This window comes from Exophiala dermatitidis (assembly GCF_000230625.1).
Source record: "Exophiala dermatitidis NIH/UT8656 unplaced genomic scaffold supercont1.6, whole genome shotgun sequence".
Lineage (NCBI taxonomy): Eukaryota > Fungi > Ascomycota > Eurotiomycetes > Chaetothyriales > Herpotrichiellaceae > Exophiala > Exophiala dermatitidis.
Genome location: NW_008751651.1, coordinates 288052 through 315586, shown reverse-complemented (window position 1 = coordinate 315586; position 27535 = coordinate 288052). Strand labels below are relative to the sequence as shown.

At 52.2% G+C, this 27535-nt stretch overlaps 12 protein-coding genes across 12 annotated transcripts; 3 read left to right on the top strand and 9 right to left on the bottom strand.

Annotated features, from left to right (window-relative positions):
- Positions 1-534: 534 nt before the first annotated feature.
- On the bottom strand, positions 535-2543 carry HMPREF1120_06952 (oxidoreductase, 2-nitropropane dioxygenase; the record flags this gene model as incomplete). Its single annotated transcript, XM_009161163.1, has 6 exons — positions 535-955; positions 1239-1442; positions 1576-1823; positions 2028-2104; positions 2293-2367; positions 2432-2543. 6 exons carry the CDS (start codon positions 2541-2543, stop codon positions 535-537), a joined length of 1137 nt encoding a protein of 378 aa, XP_009159411.1.
- Positions 2544-4156: 1613 nt separating this feature from the next.
- On the top strand, positions 4157-10467 carry HMPREF1120_06949 (uncharacterized protein). The gene is made up of 5 exons (XM_009161160.1): positions 4157-7956; positions 8213-8310; positions 8465-8758; positions 8933-9180; positions 9290-10467. Exons 1-5 carry the CDS (start codon positions 7454-7456, stop codon positions 9467-9469), a joined length of 1323 nt encoding a protein of 440 aa, XP_009159408.1. The 5' UTR covers positions 4157-7453; the 3' UTR covers positions 9470-10467.
- On the bottom strand, positions 4305-6011 carry HMPREF1120_06951 (uncharacterized protein; the record flags this gene model as incomplete). Its single annotated transcript, XM_009161162.1, has 5 exons — positions 4305-4502; positions 4560-5043; positions 5092-5245; positions 5309-5709; positions 5785-6011. 5 exons carry the CDS (start codon positions 6009-6011, stop codon positions 4305-4307), a joined length of 1464 nt encoding a protein of 487 aa, XP_009159410.1.
- Positions 6951-7330, bottom strand: HMPREF1120_06950 (uncharacterized protein; the record flags this gene model as incomplete). The annotated part of the gene is made up of 2 exons (XM_009161161.1): positions 6951-7233; positions 7269-7330. The coding sequence occupies 2 exons, from the start codon at positions 7328-7330 to the stop codon at positions 6951-6953; spliced, it is 345 nt and encodes a 114-aa protein (XP_009159409.1).
- HMPREF1120_06948 (vesicle-fusing ATPase) lies at positions 9937-12195 on the bottom strand (the record flags this gene model as incomplete). The annotated part of the gene is made up of 1 exon (XM_009161159.1): positions 9937-12195. One exon carries the CDS (start codon positions 12193-12195, stop codon positions 9937-9939), a length of 2259 nt encoding a protein of 752 aa, XP_009159407.1.
- A 395-nt stretch (positions 12196-12590) lies between these two features.
- On the bottom strand, positions 12591-13821 carry HMPREF1120_06947 (uncharacterized protein; the record flags this gene model as incomplete). Its single annotated transcript, XM_009161158.1, has 2 exons — positions 12591-13739; positions 13804-13821. The coding sequence occupies 2 exons, from the start codon at positions 13819-13821 to the stop codon at positions 12591-12593; spliced, it is 1167 nt and encodes a 388-aa protein (XP_009159406.1).
- Positions 13822-14270: 449 nt separating this feature from the next.
- HMPREF1120_06946 (uncharacterized protein) lies at positions 14271-16247 on the top strand. Its single transcript, XM_009161157.1, has 5 exons — positions 14271-14513; positions 14583-14609; positions 14665-14713; positions 14770-14785; positions 14838-16247. Exons 1-5 carry the CDS (start codon positions 14483-14485, stop codon positions 15132-15134), a joined length of 420 nt encoding a protein of 139 aa, XP_009159405.1. The 5' UTR covers positions 14271-14482; the 3' UTR covers positions 15135-16247.
- Positions 16248-16263: 16 nt separating this feature from the next.
- HMPREF1120_06945 (uncharacterized protein) lies at positions 16264-19652 on the bottom strand (the record flags this gene model as incomplete). Its single annotated transcript, XM_009161156.1, has 3 exons — positions 16264-17186; positions 17250-17780; positions 17987-19652. 3 exons carry the CDS (start codon positions 19650-19652, stop codon positions 16264-16266), a joined length of 3120 nt encoding a protein of 1039 aa, XP_009159404.1.
- Positions 19653-20519: 867 nt separating this feature from the next.
- Positions 20520-21347, bottom strand: HMPREF1120_06944 (uncharacterized protein; the record flags this gene model as incomplete). Its single annotated transcript, XM_009161155.1, has 2 exons — positions 20520-20840; positions 20919-21347. 2 exons carry the CDS (start codon positions 21345-21347, stop codon positions 20520-20522), a joined length of 750 nt encoding a protein of 249 aa, XP_009159403.1.
- A 763-nt stretch (positions 21348-22110) lies between these two features.
- On the bottom strand, positions 22111-24142 carry HMPREF1120_06943 (uncharacterized protein; the record flags this gene model as incomplete). Its single annotated transcript, XM_009161154.1, has 2 exons — positions 22111-23960; positions 24013-24142. 2 exons carry the CDS (start codon positions 24140-24142, stop codon positions 22111-22113), a joined length of 1980 nt encoding a protein of 659 aa, XP_009159402.1.
- A 251-nt stretch (positions 24143-24393) lies between these two features.
- On the top strand, positions 24394-25391 carry HMPREF1120_06942 (uncharacterized protein). The gene has a single exon (XM_009161153.1). It carries the CDS (start codon positions 24559-24561, stop codon positions 25189-25191), a length of 633 nt encoding a protein of 210 aa, XP_009159401.1. The 5' UTR covers positions 24394-24558; the 3' UTR covers positions 25192-25391.
- Positions 25392-25413: 22 nt separating this feature from the next.
- Positions 25414-27516, bottom strand: HMPREF1120_06941 (dihydroorotate reductase PyrE; the record flags this gene model as incomplete). Its single annotated transcript, XM_009161152.1, has 1 exon — positions 25414-27516. One exon carries the CDS (start codon positions 27514-27516, stop codon positions 25525-25527), a length of 1992 nt encoding a protein of 663 aa, XP_009159400.1. The 3' UTR covers positions 25414-25524.
- Between the last annotated feature and the right edge of the window lie 19 nt (positions 27517-27535).

Sequence of the window (27535 nt, the reverse complement as noted above, 5' to 3'; positions counted from 1 at the left end):
GTGGCGATGACCATGGACCAAAAAAGCACGAACAAAAGTCGGTGGTCGTGCTTCGAACTGTAGTCATATCGTGTCACTCGGAGTGGTTGTCGTGCCGTGATGGAACAACTCCATCAACTCCAGATTGGCGCTCGCGGATTAACCGCATTTCCCCAAAAAGGCAAAAAACAGGTCTCACAAGCCCCAGTCGTATAGGAGGTGTATGAGTGACTGAAAACCCCCGGTGTTTTATGCCATCAGGGTTTTTTGACCGAACAATTATGGTTGAGAAGTATTTTATAGCCGACCTAGTTGTTGACGCGGACTAGGCACCAATCCCAAGTCCCCTACCCACCTAGGCCATAGGACCCGATGGTGGTGAAGTGGCGATTGTTGGGGATGATTTGGTGAGTGTAAATGAAAAGGGTGAAAAGGGCGTGAGGGTGGTGAAGCATGTGACGCGCCGCCGGCGGTGGTGACTGGGAGTCTCTTGGGTTTGGGGAGGACTCCCGGGTTCATGTACTGTACGGGAAGAAGGAAAATGAAAACGTGATATCACCTTTTGGGTTTACGACTAGGAGATGCGATGCAGAGAAATGAAATGACATCGGATTGAACAGACTCGTTTGAAAGGATCATGAACAGAGCAGTTGGAAGCAAGGGATCATCAAGATCGGAGATCCCTTGGAAACGGCGAGGCGGATCAAAGTATGGCTTCAGATACGTGAGATGGTCAAAGTATACGTATACGTACCTCAATGTGCTTTGGTCTTCAATTTCTTCGGTGATGCCGCCGGCCTTTTCGAGCTTGTCCAGCTCGTGCTGAAGGGGGATAATCCCTCGTGCTTGAAGTAGCTTGATCTCGTCTTGTCGGTTGAGTTCCCAGTTGCGCACGTATGGAGTGCCCAGCGCGCGTAGGGGCCGGCCGGTCCAGATGGTTGACTTGATGGTGCTGTCGAAGTCTGCTTCGATGATACTGTCAGGCCAGTGGGCGGTTAGCAGATATATGCAAATTTAGACGAAGGTCATATAAGATCGGCTCATTTATGTCCTGGAACGGGCTTTTGCATTCCTGCTTGGATGTTGATTCCGAAGAATAAATCTGGAAGGACTGAATCCAAGCAGGTCGATGTTGTGGATATAGACTTGACTGCCAGAGCAGCTGAGTCGTGATCAGGCAGCGAGGTATGTTGGCAGTTGAATAGATTCGTGAATAGCAAGAATGCTAGTCCAAAGGATGGAGATTGACAATCACTTACGCTCGCTTGGCTACCTCTGGAGCTCCAGACTCTTTGGCCGTCACGAATCGCGTGCCCACCCACACGGCAGATGCTCCAAGCATCAACATGGCTGCAATGCCACGGCCGTCATAGATACCACCTGCAGCCACGAGTTGCACCGGCTTGCCCGTCAAGGGCGATGTGTAGTTCTTGACAAGGTCTGCGCAGGCGGGAATGAGGACACTGGAGAAGCCCGAGGCAGTGCAAGGTTAGCCCATATGCCCTGGGATTGTGATGCCGTTGGAGTGCTTTCCCAATTTTGGTGTACAAAAGGGTTCTTTCCTGGTTAGAGAAAGGGCAAGCTATGCGGTCGTACCTCGTTGGCGTATCACCAGTGTGTCCGCCTGCTTCGGCGCCCTGGGCACAAATGATATCCGCGCCAGCTTGGCAGGCTTTGTGCACATGTTTCGGATGACCGACCATGTTCATATACAGTATGCCATGGCGGTGGAGTCTGGTCACGATATGTTGGGGAGCAACTCCCACGGCCGAGACGAACAGTTTGGCACCGCCATCAATGATGATATCAACGAGTTCATCGAGTGTTCCTCTGGTATAATCAATCTAGAATCGGGACATCAACTCCAGGCAGGTGGTAGGTACAAATAGAAACGAGAACTGGACGATAGATAACAAATTTTGTATTCAATGGGAAAATTAGTGCAAACAGTACCGGCTCAAGGAAAAGCTCGTCCCCTTCAGCCGAACTGTTTATATAGTGGATTCCATCATATGAGGTTGGGTAGAAGATGGCGCCCGAATACTTACATTGGTCTTGCGCGCTGATCCTCCGACTTGAGGAATCAAAAGGTCGACCCCGAAGGGAAGTGACGGATGTCGAAGACCTGCCTATCGGTTCAGTGAAACGGACTGTCAGCATTCTCTTCATGACTTTGCGTCTTCTGGGCTGTTTCGTGGCCAAAAATCGAATATACGATACTGTAGGGCGACTCGGTGACAACTGCTGGTGGCCAGCGTTGGGACGCAGTATGGGCATTGAATATTGACTTTCTCATGACGCTATTTTTGATACTCACTTTTAACTCCTCGATCATTTCCTTCAGCATCCGAGGGGTGTACCCGACGCCGCCAATGACGCCTAGGCCTCCTGTTCAACATTAGACTTTTATAGTCCAGATCTGATGCCCAGAAAGAACGGGTCGTCTAGATACCTGCATTTGAGACCGCCGCTGCAAGCGGAGCTCCGGATGTCTGGCCCATCCCGGCAAGCAGGATTGGATGCTGGATGCCCAGCAACTGGGTCACGGGCGTAGTAATGGACATGGTTGTGACCTCGGACAACGATTCAAATCACGACAAGAGCAATGAGCATGATAAAGGCAGAGGTTCCTGGAAGATCCGAGGGGTGAATATCAAGAGCGTTGGCGGAGGCGGGCGATCCCAGTTAGTGACTTTGACCGAGACGAGTCAGGGTCAGCTTTTAGACTGTTTGAATAGCGACACGTTGGAGGCCGGCAGAAGGTGAGCCGGCCCAATCCGGCACCCCAAGCAAGGTGTATGTGCGGATGATTCCTGTGGCGAGTCATGGTTGCAATTCATTTGTGCTGGTCTTCCTCAAACCTGCTCGTGCCTGAAAGAGGGGAGATACCGACATTGTCAGCACCGTGCCGGGACATACCGAGGTCCAGGTTGAAGTTCCCTCAGATATCGCTGAGGTTGCTGACGGTCAAAATCGTACACCAGCCATTGTTCAATCCTAACAGGACTCATTCCAATACTTGAACAGATGAGTCGCTAAGTACGTCAACTCGAAGACGGAGTGGCTCTGTAGCAGTAGATACCTGGCACCTATGTTGTAGGTGGTTGTAGCTTCCAAGGGAGGATTACCTAATTACGTCGGTTTTGGGAACATACTCCGCGGTACCGCAGGTCTACGGCGAAACAGCCAACCCAGTGTGGCAATATCACAGCCTGGTCAGCCTGGTCAGCAGTGTTGAGGTAAACACGGTGACTAGGAGCAAGGGATGGTCCCTGCCAGCATGAGCCTGCAACACTTGGAGAGCGACGGTATATATACATTGCTTGCTGTATGAATGCTTGTAAAATCACGTGGAAACGCATCGAGTGCAGTGGGTCGGGTTGGTTGCCCGGGGTGAAGCAGTTGGTTCGTGAATCAACAGGTTATATTTTATAGCCGCAGAATTACCTCCAACAATTCCCCAGTGGTGAGGTCGGACACGACCTATTCACCCACCCTGGGGCAGCTCTAGACTGGCTCAGCGGTTCTGCTGCTGAGTTTCAGCCGAGTGAGTCCGTGAGCGCCAGCTGAGATGCACTTGCAGTTCATCTCTAGGCGATAGTGGCATCGGTCCCGGGTTCGCCTCCTTCTGTCTGAGGCTTGAGCAGAACTGGGATCTAGACCTGACGATTCCGACGAGAAAAAATCCCTGATCAACTGGGGTTTCCCTCGATCCGACCTCTACCACCCAGCCGGTGGTAGGGCATCGGATTAGAGTTTTTGTCTTTTTGCGCCTTGCGTGGTTCGAACCTCTTTTTCTTTTTGATTTAGATTGGAGTTTGTGGGTGTGCGAAAAGCCAAGCAGCGTTGAAGGGCTTACCATTCACTTGCTGATACTGCCACAACGTTGGAGGGTGCCTGGTGTTGATACTCGTGCCACGAAATGGAACTGGCGGCCGCCCACACCACTCCACACTTACAAGGTCAAGTCTCCCATATTCCCCACCTCTCATTATTCGAGCACCGAAACCGCTGGCCATAATGCGAATGGTCATCAGAGACTATCGAGTCTGAGCAAAAGGAGAAAACGAGAAACGGTATATATATCCATGAAGCACCGAGGAAGGTCTGCCGAGCTCACCAACTTCGCGGCTTATTCGCCCGCAACGTTTCCTGTTCACAGTATCACCCATTTGTTGTGGCTTTCAAACCTATCCCACCTATGGCCATCATGTATTAATCGCAGCTTTCATCGCCTACCTCCTTAGGAATGTTTGGAGCTGTGGTCACAGGGCGATGGCGGAAAGAAAAATGCTCGCAATGCCAATGGCTCTAGTTTCCAGCACTTACGGCGGTCGCCGCTCGTCTCTCTCCCTCTTCTCGTCTACAATGTCCCTGTCTTCTCTCACCCCAGATGAAGGCCTCAACTGCGGGAGGTATTCCTCTGCACCGACATGAGAGATTCCTACCTCCCTCACAACCAAATAACTTGGCACCAGGGAGAATCCCCACAGCGCCAGCATGATACCGGCGGACACGATCAGCTAGGGGATCAAGATCAGTGTCGGATTCTGACAGGAAAGATATGGGTGACCACTTACGCGAGTGTGCGTTGAGCTTATCCCGGACGCGATACATTGCCCGGCGGCCTCGACACCCCGGGCAATGGACGCGTAGCGGACGATTTCAACCGGCTTCTTGGCTAGGAACCCCAGGAGCCAGTATCCGTAGTTGTACGTCAAGGCGAACTCGACCTGCTGGAACACGTACAAAGCCCAGCCTTCACCAAATTGCGCATCCACCCAGTCAAGCGCGGGCTTGTGTTGCTGATACTTGTGCTGAATGACCACCGCCCATGTCCAAACGCCGCCGCTGAGGATCATGATTGCCAGGAACCCTCCCTTCGCTCGTTGATTGATGGTCAGTCGCTTGATATCGAGGAAAGTGCCCATCATAGCGGTTGCCAGAACTTGTGCAAGCGCCGTGACCAGAGAGGCGAGTGCTCGGGCTCGAACACTGAAGTACAGCGACATGTACGAGCCAATATACGGTAAGGACCAAGTAACATAACAGAAATAAGGAACACTGTCGGTTTGTTAGCAGACCATCATCTACCGGTAACCTGTGGCTTACAGTAAAATGAACTCCTTGCGCAACATCAGCCTCAGCGTTTCCTTCAGCTCGATGCTATCAGCAACTCTTTCGACCAGCTGGACCTTTGTGCCATTTCCTCTCTGAACCTTCTGTGGAGGTGACAACAACATGGCAATGGCCGGGCCCAAGCATTCTATGACGGCCATCAATGTTAGTAAGGACACAACTACTCTTTCCGAGGAGGCGTGTTACTTACGCAGGACGACAAAGACAATGTACGTCCTCCAATCCAGCTTGCCCAGTTGCTTCCCACTGTAGTTGAAGGCCAGGTTGATGATGCCGCCGAGGATGGCGCCACTGTTGCGATATGCCAGCCAATACGCGAGATATCTGCCTCTGGACTCTGGTGGCGGGTAGCTGAGCATGATGGCTCCTTCTGCCGCCCAGAACAATCCGGCGGTAATACCGCACGCTGCTGAACCGAGATAGATGAACCACTCGGTGCCGTGCCGGTTGTTCTGGTACAGTGCTGCCGAGTAGATGACATATCCGATGGTTCCAATGGCCAGGGTCATGCGCAGTCCAATACGGTTGATCACGATACTCCCGCTAAGACAGGCGAAGGTCATGAGACAGAAAAGAATGGCATTTCCGGCCCTATTCCACCGATCTGTCTGTCAGTCCATCCGGTTTCCAATGGTACATGGCGGTTGAAGGGGTAGCGCCACTCACATCACAAGGTACGGAGTCTGCTGGCCGCCAGCCCCGACTGACTGCATTGCATTCCACAGCCCTGGAGCACCAAACGCGCAGAAGCCGACGACAGTAGCCTGAAAGAACACCCCTCGGAACCATGACTTTGGCTGTTTTTCGTCGTGTTGTGGCTGAACACCGCCGCTCTCGGTGTCACTGTCAACTCGGGCAGCGATGCCGTCCTTGGCCGCCGCTGTGGTGGCCATTTTGTTTTCGTACTGTTAGACAATCAGTTGTGAACCTTCAATCAGGTCGAACTCCAATCAGCGAAAGGCTGAACGATGGACTCGATGATTGCCGCTGACAGTAACGCCCAGGAAAGGACGCCTTTGCCAGCTACTTATATGGCTGGACAGTTGATGTACGTTGGTGGCACGAACACCTTTCTGCCTCGCGCAATATTGTGGATGGCGTGCTTTGAACAACGAGTTAGTTCCAGCGGACTGGGTCCGACACGTTTGTGCTAACATCCCGCGTCGGTTCAGACAGGAGACCCTTTCTACCTGCGGTACAGTCCATAACGCGCAGACTACTATCTTGGCTGTTAGATAGCAAGTGTAGAGAGTGCATATGCTTCTTTCAGATCGTTTTCAGTTGATAATAGGACCAGAAGCAAAGTCGCATATGCATACAGGACGATCTACAACCTGGTATGGACAGACTTGCATGGTTGCTTTGGTTTTTCCCGCCTTGAACCTCTACATCATTGGTTCTTCCAATCCCAAAAGACGAGACACAGTGCGGCGTTATCAGCGATACTCGACAAGTCCGCCAGCCGGGCTAGCAAGAAGTGGTATCAAGTGCCCAGGTCTTCTTGCGGTCCTCTACTGGTCTTGGCCCGGCCCCTTAAAGTGGACCCACTTCAACCGTTCATCACGACATCAGCACCCCGGATCACGTACATTTCCCTTCTGTGCCGAATGCGGAGGGGATCACGACACCAAACAGCAAATCTTGCCATTGCACACGAGCGGCCTCTTACGGAGTCAAGTTCCGGTCATGATATGCAAGAGGACAGAAGGCATATGGCAGATCCCCAAGACGGGGCGATAGTTCAGCATGCTCGAGCGCGAGAGAGCGATCATGGTGAGCGTCTTATGGCTCCTGCTTTGGATCGAGGCCAGCGACAGGAGGGACGACATCAGTTATGTCCAAGGAGAAGAGCGTACAATATGGGACGAGGCGCCGACTAGCTTGTACGCCTCATATGCCGGGATGTCCACAACTGGATTCAACATTTGGATCTTTCCTGTCTTCCGCTCCCTCATCCAATCGATACATGGACCATAGACCTTCGCCAAGCGATCGGTAACATACGGTGCCGGATGTGCCTGTGGATGACCTTCCTCTTGGGCAGTCGGGGTACCGCTAATGTCAGGACCCGATGTTCCGGAAACCGGCACCAGCATAGCAATATGATCTTCTCTACTGCGCCCAAAGAGAAGAACTTAGCTTGAGCATACCTATGCCAACAGAATAGCTTTTCGTGAAGCAACTGATTGACTTGCACCAGCGTGCGCGGCATACCCGAAGACGACCGGGCTGAACTTTGACACCCATCTATACCTACCTAAGCTACGTTTTTTCAACAATCAGTCCTTTTCTCCCCCGTGCCGTGAGCAAGGAAGCAAAACACCCATCCATCAGCATGGCCCCTATCTCAACCGCCGACTTGGCCCAGCGCACAACAAACGAAACCATCAGCAGCAGCGCGAAATCAACCAACTCGAAACCTCAACCTGAGACTAATCCCAAGTCTAAGTCATGGCCCTTTGAGGAATTTACTTTCCCAGGCCAACAAATCACCAGCGACTTTGGATATGGGTATGGAAACCCTGCCCAAACCACATCTTCTCCAAAAGTGCAGCAGCAACCAAAATTGTTCCCGCTGGCCTTGAAGCCGTCCGCGGAGTGGACGCCGGAAACCATTGACGATGCAGTCGAGGCCATCACGACCCTCCGCGAGTCCGGGGCCCTTTTGGACCTGGTGAAGGAGCATGGCGGCGCCATCTTGTTCCGCGGGCTGCCTATCAAGACGGCCCTCGACTATAGTCGCGTTGCGCATGCTTTTGGTTTCCGCCCTCACGAGGAGGTGGGAAGGCCGCCATTGAGGACCGTCCTGGCCCCAAACGTCAAAACTGCCAATGAAGGGTGAGTGAGTGTGGGAGCGATTGAGCATGGGTTTTGATGTCCCTTTTTCTGTCCGAAGAGGACATCTGGGTTGAGATCCTTGGCGGGCTAAATGGAAACCTCCCTGTCGTCGTGGGTTTCTACGCGCTTTTATGGGAAGGCGTTCGCATCATCTGCGATTGTAGTTGCTGCTTTTCCCGGGGATTTTTTGTGCCCACAGGCTCTGAAGTCTAGTCTTTTTCCCTATTGTGTTCTGACCATGTTTCTTCTTACGCAGACCGCCCGAGCTACCGATCTGGCCACACAACGAATACGGCTGGTCCACCATCAACCCGGCATGGCTGACATTTTCTGCGCTCTCTGTTCCAGAAACAGGTTAGTAACAAGTATTGTTTGTCTATCCTATACGTGCCATGCCATGACTGCATGGTGATCACTCCCCTCTCTTTCCCATGTCTACTGGGCTGCTCCGACCGGTCCAACCGGTCTTATATCTGTCAAAGACTGACCTAACACACCTACTTTCTAGGCGGAGCAACCCCGATCATATCTAGCATAGGCCTGGCCAAAGCCCTAGAGGAGAAAGCGCCCCAATTCTTTCAATCCTTACTCGAAAAGGGCGTCAAGTACGTCTACCGGTATCCTCGACAAGACTCTGTTTCGACAGTCGGCACCAGCGTCTTCAGCGCCTACGGCCAGACGATTCGGGACGGAGACGACGAAGACACGATCCGGCGTAAAATCGAGGCCGAGGTCCGTCGACATAGTGACAGGTTCGAATGGCATGAGGATGGATCGATCAGTGTCACGCATATTGTTCCGAGTGAGTTTGCATTGCCATTCCATCAATTTCGACTCCCTGTCACCCTCGACAACGCCTCCTTTTCCTTGCGTTCCCTTGACTCACGACAACAAAACTTGTTGCTGTTGCTATATGCCACTATCACCATCACTAACACCGTCGTCATATACCAATGGCTAACTCTCCGGTGTACAGTCATTCGAAAACACACCCCCACGGGCCATACCACCTGGTTCGGCAATCTAACCAGCGCATACGGCCGCAGCAGACACCACGGCGCGACCCAGCCACCCTTTCTGGGTGATGACGGCGGATACCACCCTCTCCCGACATACGGCGACGGAAGTCCCATTAACACCGAAGACCTAGAGCTCGCGCTGTCCATTGCCGAGGGGATGCAGGTGGATGTTGAGTGGGAAGTAGGGGATGTTGTATTGTTGGATGTAAGTTAGCACTTTGAAGTCATGACGCCACACCACACAACATTGCCTCCTCCTCAGGAAACTCTTTTTTAATCATTGACTGCACTCGACTGACGTCTCGTTCCTGCAGAATTATGCAGTGATGCACTCGCGTAAACCGTGGGTTGTCACGGCGGACCAGAAGCAAAGAACGGTTCTGGCTGCCCTGTGGGATGACGATGGGAGGATTGACGATTTTGACCAAGGGAAGGAGATTCTAAAGTCGAGTCCGCGAGTGCCGATTGTGGGACAGGTTTCGCAAGACCACTAAAAGCTGGAGATTTGCTGAGCAGAGCAAGACGTATGTGGTGACCGGACCGAGTTGAGTTTCTTTGGCGGACCTTGTTGACTTGATAGAGGGACTTGGCGGGATGGGCTTGGATTGGTGATTGACATGGTAGTTGGTTGATACTCTCGGGTGGTAGGATCAGCTGCGGTTGGGCAACAGTGGGTAGAGAGTTTGTCCACTGTCGTCACAGTCATCCAGATTCCAACCCAGGCTGGGTGGTCAATGCCAGATGGTTGATTCGATTCCATTCTCCCCCAGGTTTCGTTTTTCGTCATGGTCGATTCTGCGAGGCCTTGTAGCGGGTCCTTCACTTCTTTCGTGACCTTTGGAGGACAGCACAGCCTGACAAGGACAACAGAGATTTGCTTTCGCTGAGGCAGACTCCCATTGACACCGAGATATCACTTCGCCAAGCGGGGTGTTGTTGAGAACCACCTGCGAGAAATCACTCAGCGCATCCTCGCACTATTCCAGCTCTCAAACTCAAACAACATATCCGCCGTAATACTCTTCGGCGTGCTCTCAATCGCCCTCCTAATATCCTCCGCAACAATCACATCACGATCATCATCAAACGCAAATTCCCCCGCCGTCTGACAAATCGCCACGACCTCTGCGCCCGAAAACCCAGCCGCGGCCCTCGCAAACTCGTCGGTATCTTCATCAAGACTGATTTCGGGCCTATATCCATCACCAATCCTCTGTAGTCTTTTCTGAAAAATCTCCTTTCTGGCCTCCAAGTCCGGCGGCCCGATATAGACCACATTATCGAATCGGCCGGGGCGCATGAGTGCCGGATCAATGTTCATCGGCTTATTCGTGGCCGCGACAACGAGAACATTCTTCAATTCTTCAAAGCCATCCATTTCATTCAACAACGTCGTCAACACATTCAAGTCACTTCCACTTCTTCCCCTAGATGCAATAGCATCAATCTCGTCGAAAAAAATAATACTCGGACTCGCGGCCCTTGCTTTGCGAAACACCTCGCGCGTAGCCCGTTCACTTTCACCGACGTACATGGATATCAGTTCTGCACCCTTGACTGCAAGGAAATTCAATCCGGCTTCGGTCGCGAGGGCCCGCACCAACAGTGTTTTGGAACACCCCGGTGGACCGTAGAGTAAGACGCCCTTTTTGGGCTGGAGGCCGAGTTTGGCCATGCGCGAGGAAAATTTCAGTGGTCGTTCCACGGCGTTGCGGAGTTGGCGCTTGATTTCGTGGTTGCCGCCTATGTCGGTCCAGTGGACGTTGGGGGTTTCGAGGAAGATTTCTTGCAGGGCAGATGGGCGGATTTGACGGAGTGCTTCGTCGAGGTCGGTGGAGGTTGGACGCAGTGCTAACTGAACGTCTTCAGTTTGGGTAGACGATGCATTAGCCGTGTCCTCATTTTCGTTCAGGGTCAATGATGCCATATCTTCTATGCCGTTGATTTGTTTCTGGTTCTCTCCACCAAGCGATCTGATGTTGTTTGGTACACTTGGCACACTTTCACTTCGATCCGACGCGATCTCAAGCGTCCGCCGAACAAGCGCATACAAATCCGCGCCCACATATCCATGTGTGCGGTCCGCCATCTCTTGTACCAACGCATCATCAGGCACACTGTCACCACCACGCAACGCCAACAGGATTTCTTTCCGTTGCTGCGCCGAAGGAATAGGCAGTTCGATCTCGGCTGCAAATTTCCCCTCCGACCTCAACGCCTGCTCCACATCGTTTGGATGTCGGACCTCGCCGACCACCAAGACGGGAAAGTCCCTAACTTGCTCAAACAGCTTGTCTAGCTCGCCCACGACGACACTTGACGAAGAACCACCATTTGAGTCCTTGCGAGACAAGTATCTGGTCGGCACGACCACCAATTGCGGCTCGGAACCGTTGGTACCTTTCAGCTGAGTCCCCGGTTTCCACTCCGTCACCGCCGTCCAGCCAGCCTGTCCCAAAGCCGAAATAAACGCCGTCTTGCCCGTTCCCTTGGACCCATACAACAGCACACCCTGCACAGGCCGATACAGTCGAAAATGCCGCTTCACGACAGGCCGACAGATCCTCCCAATAATGTCCTGTACTTGACGGATTGCATCGTGCACGCCACCTAGACTCACCGGTTGAAACTCGACCTGTTTGACAGTTTCGACAACTTCAGATCCATCCTCATTCGGCGCCCGGATTCGAAACCGCGTGTCTTTCGTAACCCGACCGATCAACGACTCCGAGTCACCGATGTCACGGACGACAAACTCTGTAACTTGGATACCTGTCCTAAATCGTAGCCGTTGCGTTTCCACCAGACACTCGTCCACGCCGGGAATTGAGAGCCTGGCGTATTTCTCCCAGAAGTGCTTGTCTTCTTCACTCAAGGACGGCGTCCCTAAATGTTCAATGCTGATCACCGCGGAATCTTGCACCGCGTGTGTCGATCTAGAAACAAGGATCTTGTCCCCAAGTTTGAAGCCGTACACCTCCTGTAAAAGTTTGGATGTTTGCACAATCGTGTCCTTCATCCCGGCTCCCGAGGCTTCCCAGGCAATGGCAAGTTTCTTCTTGTTCTTCTTCTTTTTCTGGTCATGTTCTTCGAAGTCTATACTTTGGAGCTCACATGTGTCGCCGGACTTTAATTTTAGGGACAGCATGGAAACCGCAGTCAACTTGACCCGGAACGGATCCTTGTCGGTATTTGACGGACGGACGATGAATGATGACATTTTGTTGAGCCACAAGTTCCGCGATGCATTGGTGTTGGTGGAGAGTGATATGGTTGTGTCGGTCTCCGATTTTTTTAGGCTGGCAACTTCAATTGCAAATTTCAGCCTCGTCGGAAACTTCAAGTCCGACACATTTTCATCAACGCTCGCTACCGGTTCTATGTCATGAACGGAGCAGATCACTCCGGCATACTGGCCACAGCAAGAATTATAGTCGAAAGGTTTCTATCTATACACAGAATAAGACAAATCCAAAAGTCGAACTTGAAGTTAACAATCTTGGCGCCGGGTCACGTGAGGGTATTTTCCCGCAAGGCTGTGCAAGTCAGGGAGGTTCATCTACTGTCGGTAGTAACGTCTTGAATCTGTAATGGCTACGCGGTTTGTCCATCCACTCATTCTAGAGTATCAGAGCTCCTCCGTCCCGCGCTTCGAGTCACCCGCTTTGCCAGACCACTTTGGTCATCAACCTTCCGCCCCGTCGTCCCATGCGTGACTGAGTCAACGGGTTCTTCCTCCTTGAATTCCTCGCTGGACTCTGCATGAGTTTCTGCAGAATGTGCTGCATCTTCCCATTCTTCACTCGAATCCAGTCCTGCGGAAGCGGCGGCAATCTCCTTGACCACTTTGGCTCCCTCGCTCTCAACCCCGTTCCAAGCACCACATCCACTACATCTCCACCGACCCAACTCCTCCAGCGTCTTCACCCCAGGAGGAGCCTGGCCGTTGACTAAGCGACATCTGGAGCATAACAGCACCAATCTGTTCTTCGCTGCGGTTTCATCTTCGCCGAGCATAACATCCAGGATCCGATCGTACCAGTGAGGAGTGTGTTCGTACGCCGTGCTGGGAGGTGGCGCTTGCGGAAAGGCGTTGGGGGCGAACCCTGGCGGCTCAGGTGCAACATCCACGGGACTGTGTGCAGGCATGGGCGCCATGGCGGGTGCTCGTCCATGGACCGGTGATACGGGGCTGCTGTCGAGAGGGGGTCTTACTACCGGAGGTGTTGAGATATTCCGTCCAGGAATATTGGCAGTTGGCGGAGGAGCAATGCCGGTTCTTTGAGGTTGTGGATTTTCTTGGGCTTTGATCTTTCTTTTGCTAGCCTGAAGTTGTCTCGAAGGTGTCTTAGTGGGAGGGGCTCCACCGTACTTCTGCAGCAGTTCTTGAGTACTGTCGTATTTTGTGGCCTTTTTGAGTTCTGCAATCTTTTGCTCCCTTTGTTTCTGCAAGCGATCCAAGTGTGATTGTTGACGACTGATCCTCCAGTCAAAAAAGGCTGTCAACAGTGTCCGCACCACGTAAATCAGGGCCGGCGCGCCGACGAGACCGGCATAGTGGTATGGTGACCAGTTCTGAGGGCCGAGAACGAGTCCAATAACAAGAGTATAGAGAAGGTAGGTCAAGGTGGTGTAGAGCGTCCATAACGCCTTGACTCGACGGCCACGACTGCGGGTGGTGTCAAGGGCAAGGCTGGCAGAGGAGATCTGAGCCGAGAGTTTGGAGAGAGCCTTTTCAAACGAGGCAGGGGAATTTGCGTCGCCCTGAATCGGTTATGTTAGTGATAACTGCGGGAACGGGAGCGGTGTTTCAGATGGATAGACCTACCTTCCAGAGCCACGACATGCTTGCTCTCCTCATCTGTGCGGTTTGAGCTGAGACAAGGACGGCTGAAATGCGTGGCTATCAGCCTAGAATTGGTCGTCAACGCATAGTGGTTGAGATACAGGATAGTTCACACAGGTGGGCAAACACTACTAGTAGTAGTATGCTACTGTATGTTGCTATGCCGCTGGGCGTGTCACAAACTCCTGCCACTACAATTGTACAGTGAGAGCGGCCTGTCGTCTTGTTGCTGTCTGCGTCATTCCTGTGCCTTCAATTATGGAGACAATACACGCTGTTTTACTCGAGAAATCCCAATTCGGCCGCAAATAAGACAGCGTGACGGATTTCCCAAAGAAGACACCGTGGCTCGACCGGCGAATCGGAGCATTGGATTGAATGGCCAATTGAATCCAACTGAAGTCGGCTCCAAACGAGACGCGCATGTGTCCGCACCGCATCGTTTACTTACTGGCGCATCCCTTGTGCTCTCCTGCGGTAAAGGACAGTTCAACCACTTTCGCATCGCCGACATATCCAGTACAGTACCGCCCACCGCGTGCTTTCTGCATGACTGTCGCACTGCCTACATTGAGGGTCAACTCCGCAACACATCTGAGATTCCTGTGCACAATTGCCTGACGCGTACAAGTTAATTGGATCAACTAAACAACTCGCAAAGATGCCCAGCATGTGGCTCACAGATCTCCAAAGTACGCCGTCTCTCGCGATCGACTCCGATCGTCCTGTATAGGGTAGGGTGAAGACTGACATTCTCGCAGAGATCGGAGTGGCTTTCTGCTCAGGAGGTAATTGGCGCATGAAGTCTAGAAAAAAAGGTGCAGAGACATTAACATGATCAAGGTGGATTGTTTCTGTTTGGCGGTGTTTTGATGTTCTTCGATCGCTCCATGTAAGTCTGGATCTCTGATATATGTGAGTATACGCGCGTATCTGACTGGGCAACAGGCTTGCAATGGGAAATGTACCACTTCCTTTCCACCCACCCTACGATCGCATGCTGACCAGGCCTCAAGATTCTCTTCCTGATCGGTCTCACGCTCATAATCGGCTTCCACAAAACGTTCATGTTCTTCGCCAGACGTCAGAAACTCAAAGGAACCGCTGCTTTCATGGCCGGCATATTGCTGATTTTGATTCGATGGCCGTTAACTGGGTTTCTGATTGAACTGTATGGGATATTCGTCTTGTTTGGCGATTTCTTTGCAACCATTGCCTCGTTCGCGGGCAACATTCCAATCGTTGGTCCGTATATTCAGATGGCATTACAGTCGATTTCAAGCGGGAGGAGAAATGCCGAGTTGCCAGTATGAGGAGAGGGTTCAAGCTGCTTGAGCAAAAATATCAATCAGACTTTTGATCCGAATGCGTCCATCAACGCAGTTGGTCAATCAAATCACCAGCACACGATACACGGTCTGGAGCCAACCAAGTTCGCAGACAAATTGATGGTGCCATCGATCAAAGAGACTCGCAGATTCCCAGGGGCTGGTATTGAACGTCAGAAGGCTGAAAGACGACGACGACGGCCATGCCGCTCTCCAGCTATAAACCAAGCAGACGGCCAGCCATGAGCTCAAGTCCGAGAAGTGCGGACGAAAGGACGGAATAACCAGCCATAACAGCCAGAAACGCAGACCAAGAACGATTTCAACAAGGAGATTGGGCCACCTCGCAGAACCCGATATTTCAAGTGGACGTCAACACTTTGCACACCGTCCGTACAGGGACTACAGTTCAAGGCTTGGAACGCTTATTGTTATTGTTACAAATGGAGGAATTTTCCATCAGTTTGGCACCAGATACCTGTAGATACGGTACCGCGCCAGAAGGACCAGGACCATTTCCGAGCCATTGATGAACCGCACCGTCCACCCTGGCTGTCGAACATGACCGAAACCATCGCATCATGGAAGGAATGATGGATGGGTTGAAGCTGAAACATGGTCGTGGAATCGTGCCATTGATGTCAAGGCTCGATAGAAGGTTAGAGGATGATCATACACGGCCCATTCTAACGTGTTACCATATCAATGATTCACCTGATCGTGTCATGTCATCGAGAGGCTCCTTCCATTTTCCATTATCGATCAATCAATACCACTGCATTCATTGCTCGATGCAAACACACATGCACGCATGAGGCACGAAGCCGAAGCCGAAGCGCAGCTGAAGCCCACCTCACCTCAGGGACCTTATTCAGTCCTGTCCTGGCCAAGTTGGGGTTCCCTTCCCTTAGATAACCACCATAATCAAGAAATGTACGAATCAACGAAAAAGAAAGTGTCAAGATAATTTTCTCATCCTGATCAGATCAGATCACCATATTAGTATGCTCTACTAGTAAGTAGGCTTACTAGTACGCTGTATCACCCACACACCCACACTCACAAACAATATCATTCCAAGGTTATATTCATTCCGACCATAGATGGCTTGCCACTACCATCCCCCCTCTCCCGGTCCTGGTCCCGCTCCTGCTCCTGGTCCTCCTCCATCACCACCCGACCCCGGCCCGGGCCACCCGTTTCCACTACCCATACCAGTAGGACTAAAAAGCCCATTATACCCCAAGCCAAGTCCCAAAGCATTAACGTCCGGCGCCATGGCCAACAGATCGTAGCCCATGCCCATGCTCCAGAGCATGTCGTCTTCGGTCTGCCAGCCTTCGTAGTAGTATGATTCTGTTGGTTCTGCTGTTTCCACTTCTGCTCCTGCTGATCCAGCTCCAGATTCGAGCGGATGTCCTGGTTCTGGTCTGGAGGCAGAGACATGTCCAGGCCCGCTTAGTGGATTTGTGTCGGCAATGGGACCGGTATCGGCATTTTGACGATGGTCATCGACCTCCATGCCATTGTTGGTGCTCAGACTCATATTATTGCTGCTCGCGTTTGTGTCCGTATTCGCATTTGACCTTGCATCTGCGGGCTTGTTCGTAACGGTATGCGGTGCATTAGTATTTGTTGTTGTTGTTGTTGCTGCTGCCGTTGCTGAACGTGGCACTGGAGATGCTACTCCAGTAGGCGGTGTTGTGGAATACCCATGATGCAATTGTCGTTGTCGTTGAGCCAAAAAGCTGCTGTCCTCTCCGTAATGTTGGACCTGTGTCATTTCACCACTTTCACCATTAGATCGAGGTTGATGCTGCTGATGCTGATGCTGGTGATGTAGATATATCTCCGGGCCATGTTGCTGCTGGGCCCGTGACTGTTGAACAAGACGCTGTAGAGATGCCGCTGCTGCTGCTTCTTCTTCTTCTTCTTCTTCTTCTCCTCCTCCTTCTGCTGGCCGTTGCGGTCCGAGTCGTGGTTGACTACTACCACCGCCGCCGTCGCTGGCAGCCAGTGCAGGGCCAACAGCCAGACCTGTCGCAAGAGTTAGATTAGTTTGCCTGACCATCAAAAAGCTTCCCCATTCTTCCTTCTCACCTTGATGTTGACTTTGGGTCTGCTGCTGTTGTTGACGACCAACATGGCCATCATATTCTTCCCCCTTCCCGTTGGTTGCATGCCCATTCACATTCGAATTCCCATTATTATTCCCCAAATTCCTCACCAACAACCTCTCAAACCCATCCGCCATCGCATACAAAATATGATTCCTGCCCGCGCGACAAGCCCTAAACAAATCAATAACAGCCTCAATCAAGGGCCGCGTCTTGACTTCCGGATCAATATTGACTCCAATACCCGTCCAGCGTGACGACATCTTGATCAAGAACACCACGGCGAACGCAATCACCGTGTGCAAATACAGGGGCACACCGACCATGGAGTCGCGGATCGATGGCTCTTGGAGCACAATGCCCAGGATCTGGTGAGCTGACAGAATGGCGTGGGAGGCCAGTGGGCGTAACGATAATGGAAGGGTCGATGTTGACGAAATGGTGGCTAGACTGCGGCCGCGGAGGGCGAGGGAGTTGAGCATCATGGATGCGAAGTGGTAGTGGAGTTCGACGCCTATTGAGATGTGAGATACCGATTAGAAACAAAGAGGTTTGACGATGGCTGAACGGGGAAGAGGTAATGACGCAGAACTGTACAGCAGCAGTCGACATGGCGGTATCAAGCGATAGGTATAGGAAGCTTCAAGTCCGTACAAGATAAAACACAAGATCAAACACAAATCTTAGGGTCACATATCGTAGAGTACTAGCGATACTTACCAACACCCGGATAATCACCCACATGAGAATCACGATTCAGCGCATGTCGAAACTGATACCTCCAGCTGTCCAAATCGTCCATGAACCGCTGATGTGTGCGCAAAGTCTCGTCATCACCATCCATCAGTCGCTCAGCTTCAAGCCCGAAATGATTATAAGCGCGACTGAGGATAATAAACAGCGTGACCTGCGACAAGACCCGTCGATCGGAAGTAGTGCACTCGGGCGCGTTTAAAAAAACCTCGTATTCCTTGATGGCCTGCAACTCCGTGGTCACAGGGGGTCGACCATAGGCAATACTGAAATGGTGGTCGAGGACATACAAAAGATACCATAGTCTCGCACGCTCAAAGGCATGTCCGCGTTCTGTTTCCGACTGTTTCTGCTGCGAATACAATGCCTTGAAGAATGCTTGATGCAGGTTCAGTTCCGTGGCCATCCGGACACAGTGGCCCGACAGTTTCCAGCTGAGGTCAGGGAGCCAGAAGGCCGCAATACATAAAGCCCGGATATCTTCGAGGGTATGGAAGCGGTCGAAGAACGAGGTGGCGATCAGATCCCTCAGGTGCTTGTGTGCCGCGGCGTGGATCTTCTCCTTGCCGGGGATATGGAGCGATGTGACTGTGATGATGGCCGTGAAGAACAAAGTCGACGATTCTCGCACAGACAGTAATGATCGCGATTCGTGGATCGGTGCATCGAACAGGTATCGCGACAGTGAGGTTTTGAATAGAACAAACATCTCTTCTGCTTCGTCGAGGCTGATCACCCCCATGGAAATCAGGTCGTGTTCCATGTTCTTGCGCGAGTTGCGTCGTGCTGGGTCGCCGTACTTGAGTCGGCTTCGGAGTGTGTTTAGCTGCGTCACTTCGTAGAGACTGCCCATTGGCGCTGGGGCCATTTCATGCGCATCTTCGGCGTTGGGTTCGCGTGAGTTCTCGCGCGTGGTCTGCGCGTTGGATTCTAAGTTCAGGTGGTTAGACGACGAGTGGTGAGTGGTGAGTCCGGGTGGATGCGAATTGGAAGAACCTGAGCCTGAGCCTGGTGCAGTGAGGCCTGTGGCATCGGGTTGCGGTTGGTGATATTGCGTCTTGGACTCCGCGGCTGGAGACAACGATGGCCGCGTCTTTGAGTCAGCTTGGCTTTGGGTCTGTTGCTCCGACTCTTCCTGTTGCTGTTGCTGTTGCTGTTGCTGCTGTGACGGATGCGTCTTGAGATACGAGTCCAAAGGCGGCATTTTCAACCTGGCCAGGATATCCTCGACGGCCCGATCCAGCCGGACGATGGCAGGATGAGCATTTTCACCGCCCCCTTCACCGTCCTCCGACAGACTGACGCGCATCCGTTTCGACGTGATACAGTCCAGTCCCAGTCGTTGACAGCGCGAACATCCGGCATCCCCCCGTTCGAGACTGTCGCATTTGACCTTGAGTTTGCGGCACGAGAGACATGCTCGGCCTTTGCGTGAGATCGTGCCACTGGCGCTGTGTGCTAGGGGCTCCGGAGGTTGAAGTTGAAGCTGCAGAACCTGGTCGATGGATCGTTTGCGAGAGTTGGTGGGTGACAGCGACTGGGACTGGCTTTGGGAGGTGCCAGTGGTGTCTATCCGAGTGAGTTGGGGAGAGACACTTTGCGTGTTCGTATTCATATGTTTGGAGGACTGCATTTCGGCCGATTGAGGTTGAACACTGCTGTCGCCACCAACCGAGCTCGTCCAGGACTGGTGAGCAGTATTAACTTGACTTGCATGTCCCGTCCGAGAATAGGATGCTGGACGGGGATGAGCTTGGGATGGTGTTTGATCAGTAGCGGGTGGCGCATGGGCAGGTCGAGGTTGGTGGATGTGATCTCTGGCCTTGGTTTCGGTCATGATGCGGGCACATTGTCGAGAGCCGGAATGATGAACAGAGCATGATCCAGGACAGTCATCTCGTCACGCAGGAAATCGAAGCATAGACTGGTGACTGACTGAGTGAATGAACGTCTGTTCTCTTCGTCTGTTGATGTTGTTGATTAGTATTTTCCCCGCAAAGTCGACTCGAACGGCGTGAAATCCCCATGAAAAGCTCCCACAGGAAAGGACCGAATAGGACAAGGATTCAATCAATCCGAGTCAGTAAATCCCATGAATTTCTCCCGCGTCCAAACTCAATCAACGCAGAGCTGACCTCAATCGAGGGAAAACTCGTAGGTTCAGCTCTGGTCTTTCTATTGCGCTTACTTCGACCCCAAGTGGTTTTCCGGCGCTCGGGCTCAAGCTGGCTCTCTTGCCAGTACGACATTCGATATATCACTCGCAAGAAGAAGACTGGAGATTTAAGCAAGCATCATGCAGCTTACGATTTGCGAAAAAGCCAACACGGGTTTTCAGTACATTATTGACGGCGCCGGTAAAAGACACAATGCGACTGACTATTCAGAACTGCTACTATATCATACTACTTCCATCCCCGTCCCCTCGATAATGACGCCCCAGACGATCCTAACATGAGCAATGTGTGTACCAAGGCCATGCTGGATAATGATGTCTTGATCATGGCTCTGCTTCTCCGGTCGGTGTAGATGAGTCACCTCCACCCCCTTCCACATCATTGTCTCCCTGCTTCGCCTGATTGTCTTCGTTTTGCGCGTCCAGATACTTCTTCCGGGCGGGCAAGATAATGCCCAGCACCTTGTCAACGAGCTCATTTGTGGTCCGCTCAAACTCCGCCTCATTATCTTCCGCGCTTGTGATTTTCTGATATGCGTCTTCTCCAAGGAGCTGTCTCGCCATTTCAGCGGCCAGTTCAGTCCAGGCGAGAGTGAACGTGGTGAGATCGTCACACATTTGATCCCGAAGCTTTCGCGTGTATTCCTAACATGCCAATTCCTTGGGATCTTCCTTGTCGACCGCTGGTTCCTAGCTCCTCCAAGCCAACATGGACTTGCCCACGTCCTCAGTCAAGCGTCTGCGGTACACGCCACTTTGGAGGAGAAAGTCGGCCACCACGACCTCGAGATCTTTGCGTTCATCCGGCGCACACTGCTGAAGCCTTTCCAACATCTCTACAGTGCTGAGCTTTATGCGACGCAGATTCACCGTTGTGCCAACCATCAACCCATTGATAATGTCGTTGACCTCTTTGAACATATCCACTGAAAGAGCGTCGCCGGGGGATGCCGTGACGTCTGTGCTTTGATCGAACGAGTTACCAGCCTCAATTTTAAGACTGGCCAAAGCATCGGCAGCATCGTGTATGTCCACTTGAGAGCTAGAGGTTGCTGTCTCGGTGTTGCCTATCTCGGCTGATGCGGGGGGAGGAGATTGCCTGTCAGCATCTTGCTCATCTCCAGAAGACGTCGATTGCTCGTGATGTGACATTGAGGTGTACAGCCTGAAAAGAGGTGACTCGTTGTTGAGACGGTAACACTGATCGGAGGCAATCAGATAAACTTTGAGAACGGAGACGGACGGACGGGCCGTTTCAAAGTGATAGAGTAATAGTATGACTGGTGGGTAAGATGCAAACAATCGAGTGGGCAGAAGGCCTAATAGATGTCAATATCGCAAACGCAGGCGAAGAAACAGAAGATCAAGTCCGCATTGTTGATAAATGTTGGCCTTGGTCGTCCTCCAGCACCTTCCTGAGAGCCGGCCTGGTGCTTTCCATACATTCAGTCGAAGTCTTGAAATTCAAGTTGCTGTCAGGCGCCATGCTTGCTCTTGCTTGTTTTCGTCGCCCTCTAGCAACATATCACCACTGCACCGATCAGTCCGACGCCATGTCCTCATGGGTCGTACATCACAAGTCTGCCCCGTCAGTCACGGTTCTGATACCGAAAGTGGGTGCCGCTCTCTAATGTAGGCGTTCCTGGACTGTCGCCTTGGGTTCGCAAGGAAACACAACGGAAGGTCCGGATTGCAACATGAATATATTCAATTCACTAAAACAGGAAGCTCTCCCTCCATACACTATCGACAACGTGTCGCCTAACCGCAACGCCTTTGTCCTTCCCCGACGCCTTCATTGTTTTCTGGAAGATACCAGCAGAGCATTGCAACAGCACCGCGAGCTTTTGAGTGAATAATAAGACTGTGCTGCGCAGAACTTCGTGACGGCCGTCATTAGTCGTATCAAGGCGGTTTAACGTGACCTCGTAGAACCCATCTTTCTCTTGCCCTTGATCAGATGTGCCGGCAACGAGGCTGTTTCATGTCTATCGGCCTCACCCTGTCTGGCCATGCGGTTCATCTTCCTCTGACTGAGCTTCGACATCCGTTCCGCCTTCTCCCGTTTAGCTGGATCGGCGATTCCAGTGGCACTGGTTCCCAATCCATCCGTCAACCGGTTAGTCTTGGGTGCTCGGGACACGGACCTCGCCCTCGCCGAAGGCGTGTCAATTTCCATCTCATCACCCGCCGTCGACGCAGGGCGGGCATTGCGGATCTGAGCTCGGGCTCGGTCCGCGGTGGCAGAGGCGTCAAGCCCAATGGAATGGAAGTGCTGCTCCATCTGACCCAAAGTTCGAGCCTTCTTCGCTCGAGGAATGTGTGCTTTGTTCTTGAGACTCTTTTTCATCCGTGCATCGTTCATGATCAGAGTCCTCTTGTTTCGGATCAAATTGGCCTTCATGCGAATCTCGGCGTCTTCCTCATCCTCCATGCTCTCACTGTCGTCATAGAACCCTTCGGCGGTAAGTCGTTCCTCCTCAGCCTCAAGTGCCGCCAGCTTCTCTTCGATATCAGGGTCGACATAATCGGCGATATTCTTGCCATTGAAGAACTCTGGGATCTTATCGTGGGTCCAATCGGGATCTGCCAGGTCGTAGACCTTCTTCAGATCGACATTGTAGACGCCGGCACCGCCATTTTCTTCCTCAATGTCCCGCTCCAGTTTCCGCCGCTCTGGATCCGACTTGTCGTATTTCTTGTAGGTACCATTCTTGACGGCCTCTGGAATATAGGTTTCACTAACCGAGCCCGCCATAGGTCTGGCCACGTGAATTCGAGCGAGAAGGTCACCGAGACGACCCGAAGGAGCATCTGCGCCCGCCGGCTGAGATGCTTGACCGGCCTTCAATTTCGCCGCCACGCGGTCGGCGATCAACCGATCACAAACGGCATTCTTGACTTCTTGAACACCTTCGTTGGTCACACACGACAACTGAAGAAGCTCGGTGTTGGAGTTCTGGGTCAGCAGATCCTTCAATTGCTGTTGCGTCTCGAGGTCAAGATCTTCTGGCTTAGTCACATCGGTCTTGTTGACCACGATGAAGACCAGCTTGTTGGCGAAAAGTGGCTTGATCGAGTTGAACAAAGCCATTTGTGCTGACACGGAGTAGCCGCACTGTTCAGACAAATCCATAAAGTACAATATCGCAGAGCGCAAATGAGCAATGGCCGTGATGGACTGCATTTCAATGGTGTTCATCTCTTCCAGAGGATGATCCAGGATACCCGGAGTGTCAATGGCTTGGAATCTCAAATATTTGTAGTCGAAATGGCCGACAAAGAGGGACTTGGTCGTGAAGGCGTACGGCTGGACATCCACATCGGCCCGAGTGATAGACTTTAAGAAACTCGACTTGCCCACATTGGGATAACCACAGATCAGGAGTGTTCGGGTGTTGGGGTCTATGCTGGGAAGACGTCCCAAATGTTGTCGGACTTGCTCCAAATAGACCAAAGGATCTTTTAATCTCTTGCAGATTGTGGCCATGCGACCGAGCGCGGCCCGCTTGAGAGACTTGCATTGAAACAAGGATTGGGCATATTTGAGCAACCGCACATAATCTCTTGCCACCGTCTCGATCAGTCGTTTGGCGGTGGACAGCGTGCCCAGAGCAATCTTGAAGTGGTCGGCATCGTAAAGGGTGTTGAGCAAATCTTTGTGGAAGGGATGAATGTCTTGTAGGCGCGGGAATCCATCAAGAATAGCCTGCAGCTTTTCGGCGAACGTCTCGGCCGTGAATTTGACCTTTCGTGTGTAAAAGCCTGAACGTAGACGTTAGCCAGGAAAACCTAGGTCGTAAGACAAGCAACTCACTTCTTATTCTGCTGATTTTGAACCCTGCGCGAATCTGGGTGGGCAGTCGCCGCTGCGTCCGGCTCAGGACAATGTCGATGAATTCCTGAGAGGTCGGAACCGGCGCGATATCCTTCCAAGTGGTCTTCATCCTTCCGACTGGTCTTCGAGGACAATGCTGAAGAAGCGGTCGTGGCGAGGACAGACAGTCTCTGGAGACGGTCGAGACAAAATTTCTCGAGGCGGTGGCTGCGGAATAATTCTTATCGCTATCGGTGGGAAGGCAACTTAGCCGGCGAACAAGATAGTGGTGCCTTGCCGCTTAAGGACTAGTACAACAGTATCGCGTTTTTAATATTTCTAATCTGCAACATCAGGTCCTAAATAGAAAATAGATGCCAGTGTAGGTGCGTGCCTGGTGAGTGATCACGAGTATATATAGCGCTTGCAACGACCAATGTTCAAGGTTGAACTGTGACTATACAAGATATAGAATTTGATTCGTTCGTGGTCCATATATTCAGCTTGCTCAATCTACTTTTATTTTGATTTTTTTCCACATTCGACATGAAGAAAACCACTCGGCCAGTCTTCCCAGTACCGGCTTCACCCATAACAACCCCACGACTACTACTCCGGCCAATCCGTCAAGATGACCTCGACGACTTCCACGCTCTCCGTACCCAGATCGATGTGATGAAATGGAGCAGTACTGGGATCATTGACGCGAACAAGGAAGCCACTCAAACTTGGATGAACGGACTCCTGCCCCCAAACGATGCCACCACTTTCTCTTTCGCTGTGGAAGAAAGTGAAGCTCCGGGAAAAGTCATTGGCGTTATAGGGTGTCGCAGGCCAGAACCCCCAGAACTTAGCTTCGCTTTCAGGAAGGAAACCTGGGGGAGGGGATATGCTGGCGAGGCACTTGGACGATGGCTTCAGGCTTGGTGGGAGTTGCCCAGGAGGGAATTGATCATACAAAATGACAAATCAGTGGTACCGCTCGACAAGTCCACTACCGAGAGACCGGACGAGGCTGTCGTGGTGCCTGAGATCTTGCATGCTCATACATACGCCAAAAATACGCCGAGCGCTCGACTGCTGTCTAAGTTTGGATTTCGGATCGCAGGCGAGAAGACGGTTGTTCGTGATGGTCAGGACAAAAAGGTCCTCATGTTGGAGCTCGAACAACCCAGGTGAAGTTGTGTCCTACAGTGGCCAGGTCCCCTTTCATGCCAAAATCAGCACTAAACCATATTAGGCAGGTCGTGAATAGTCTTACAGTATCCTACAGCAAAGGGCGACCGCCCGTTCTACAAATACGCTTTCGAGATTTCCAGTAGTCTATAGGGCAAACTATTCCTTAGACCTATAGCCTATTAATGCCTATTAAGTAGCGGCAGTAAAAGTTCTTCTAGTAGAGTAGGCGCTGCCCAAATATTATGTTTTCGTATTTACTGACCGTAAAAGGCTAGTCTGTAATCTATTGGGCCCACTCTTTTGGCATAAAACGAGACCTGGCCATAGTACAAATCACTTTTGGTTTCCTTGGCGCTTCTCGTTATCCTGGCGTCTGATTTCGGCTCGCATCTCATCCTTCATTCGGGTGATTGTGCCAGCACCTCCGTAGACCAGAGCCGTATAGACCATGGCAACACTAGCACCTGCATTGAGAACCTCCAAGGCTTGTTTGCCATTTGTGATCCCTCCAGTGGCAAAAATCACTTTCGGTTGATCAGAGTAGCTCGTCTGAGTTTCTGCTTCTAGCTTGTCCGTGGCGTCTTGCTGTGCTTGGGAGGGCAGTCTGGTCAACGCTTCTTGGGCCGCAACTGAAGAAGTTGCCTCCTCGGTAGACTGCGAAGCAGGACTCTTCGTAGCATTGCCATTGCCGTCCTCTCCATCGTGCCCCGCTTCAGACTTGTCATAGAAGCGCTCCTGAGGTGGATCAATAAGAGGTTGTTTGTCCGAAGCAGATGCATTTGGTGTCGGATTGACGGGAGGAATCACTCCAGTGTCCACCGATGCGCTAACAGTGCCGGACGCCGGTACTGCTGTTGGCTCTGCACTGGTAGCTTGTTGTGAGGCGTCGACGGACGAGGAATCATTTTGGGGGGGCATGCCAGGAATGGCACCGGTTTCCACCGAGGCGGCAACAAAGTCCGGCTCTGGGGCTGGTGTTGGTGGTGCATCTGATGATTTGGAATCGAGCTCAGCCTTGATTTTCTTCGTCTCTGCATCCAGGGCCCCCTTTCGTCTCTGTGGAGGCTCCACAGAAGGCGGCGGCTCCACCAACAGTTTCTTGTATTTCTCGACTAGCGCGACTGTCCGGTCAAATAGATGAGGCCCAGAGAAGCCGCCCTTTTCAAGCAGGTGCTGCTCTTCGATTGGAGTCCATTGACCCAGATGAGGGAGCGGGTTCGGTCGTCGGTTGGTGGTATTTCCCACAATGACCCCATCTACGCCGGCAGCCCAGACCGCATCGCAAATTCCGGCAACTTGGGCGTCAGAATCTTCGTCGGGACTCACTTTGACCATGACGGCAGGTTTCGTTCTCCGGTCCACGTTCTGAGCCGCCTTGACCACGCCGTTCAGAATAGTCTGGAGCTTATCCGTTTGCTGCAGCGAGCGAAGTCCAGGAGTGTTGGGACTGGAAACATTGACAACCAAGATGTCGGCATAAGGCCCCAGTTTCTCCACGCAATACACATAGTCATTCGTCACGGCCTCGACATCATCCTCCGGAGTTACCTTGTTCTTGGCAATGTTGACTGCGAGGAGTTTCCCTGGAGTCAAGCTCCCCGGAGGCACGCCGGCGATACCATCCAACACGGCCTTTTCTGCCACCTCGTCATTGCCTAGGCCGAGAGAATGAGCGAACTTCCTGACCCGGGTTCGCAACCTCGAGGCCACATGGTCAGCACCCTGCGAATTCAAACCGTACCTGTTGATCATGGCTTCTTGAGAAGGGAGGCGGAAGACGCGAGGTTTTGGATTGCCCTCTTGTGGTAGTGGTGTAGTGCCTCCGATCTCGACAATGGCTGGGCCGATTGCGAAGAGTGCATCGGGTATATCAGCATGTTTGTCAATACCGGCGGATGTTGCTATAGGATTTTTGAGGGTACGTCCAAAGACCTCGACCGCCAAGTCCCGTTGTTCATCCCCTCTGCCACGTTCTCGCGGGTACAGGCCGAGGTCCCAGAGAGTCTTCAAGGCTTGATTTCCAACCCGGTGAGCTTCTTCCGGATCCCGATATATCAATCTGAGGGCGGGAACGACAATATAACGATGCGCACTTGCTCTCGTGTCCGTCACGTAGACATAGACAATCCCCAAGCCCAGCACCAGCGTAGCCCCATAAGCAACATTGAGCAGCCGTGATCCCCAAGTTGACGTTGACGGGCTGTTGGAGGCTGAGGCGTGTCTACGAGGTGTGATGTTTGTGAGCCGGGACTGACTCACAAATGACTGAGCTGGAATTCGAGGCCGTGAAGCTCTCAGGAGCAATCTTATAGGTGTTTGTCTCATGGTTGCAAATTGAGACGAC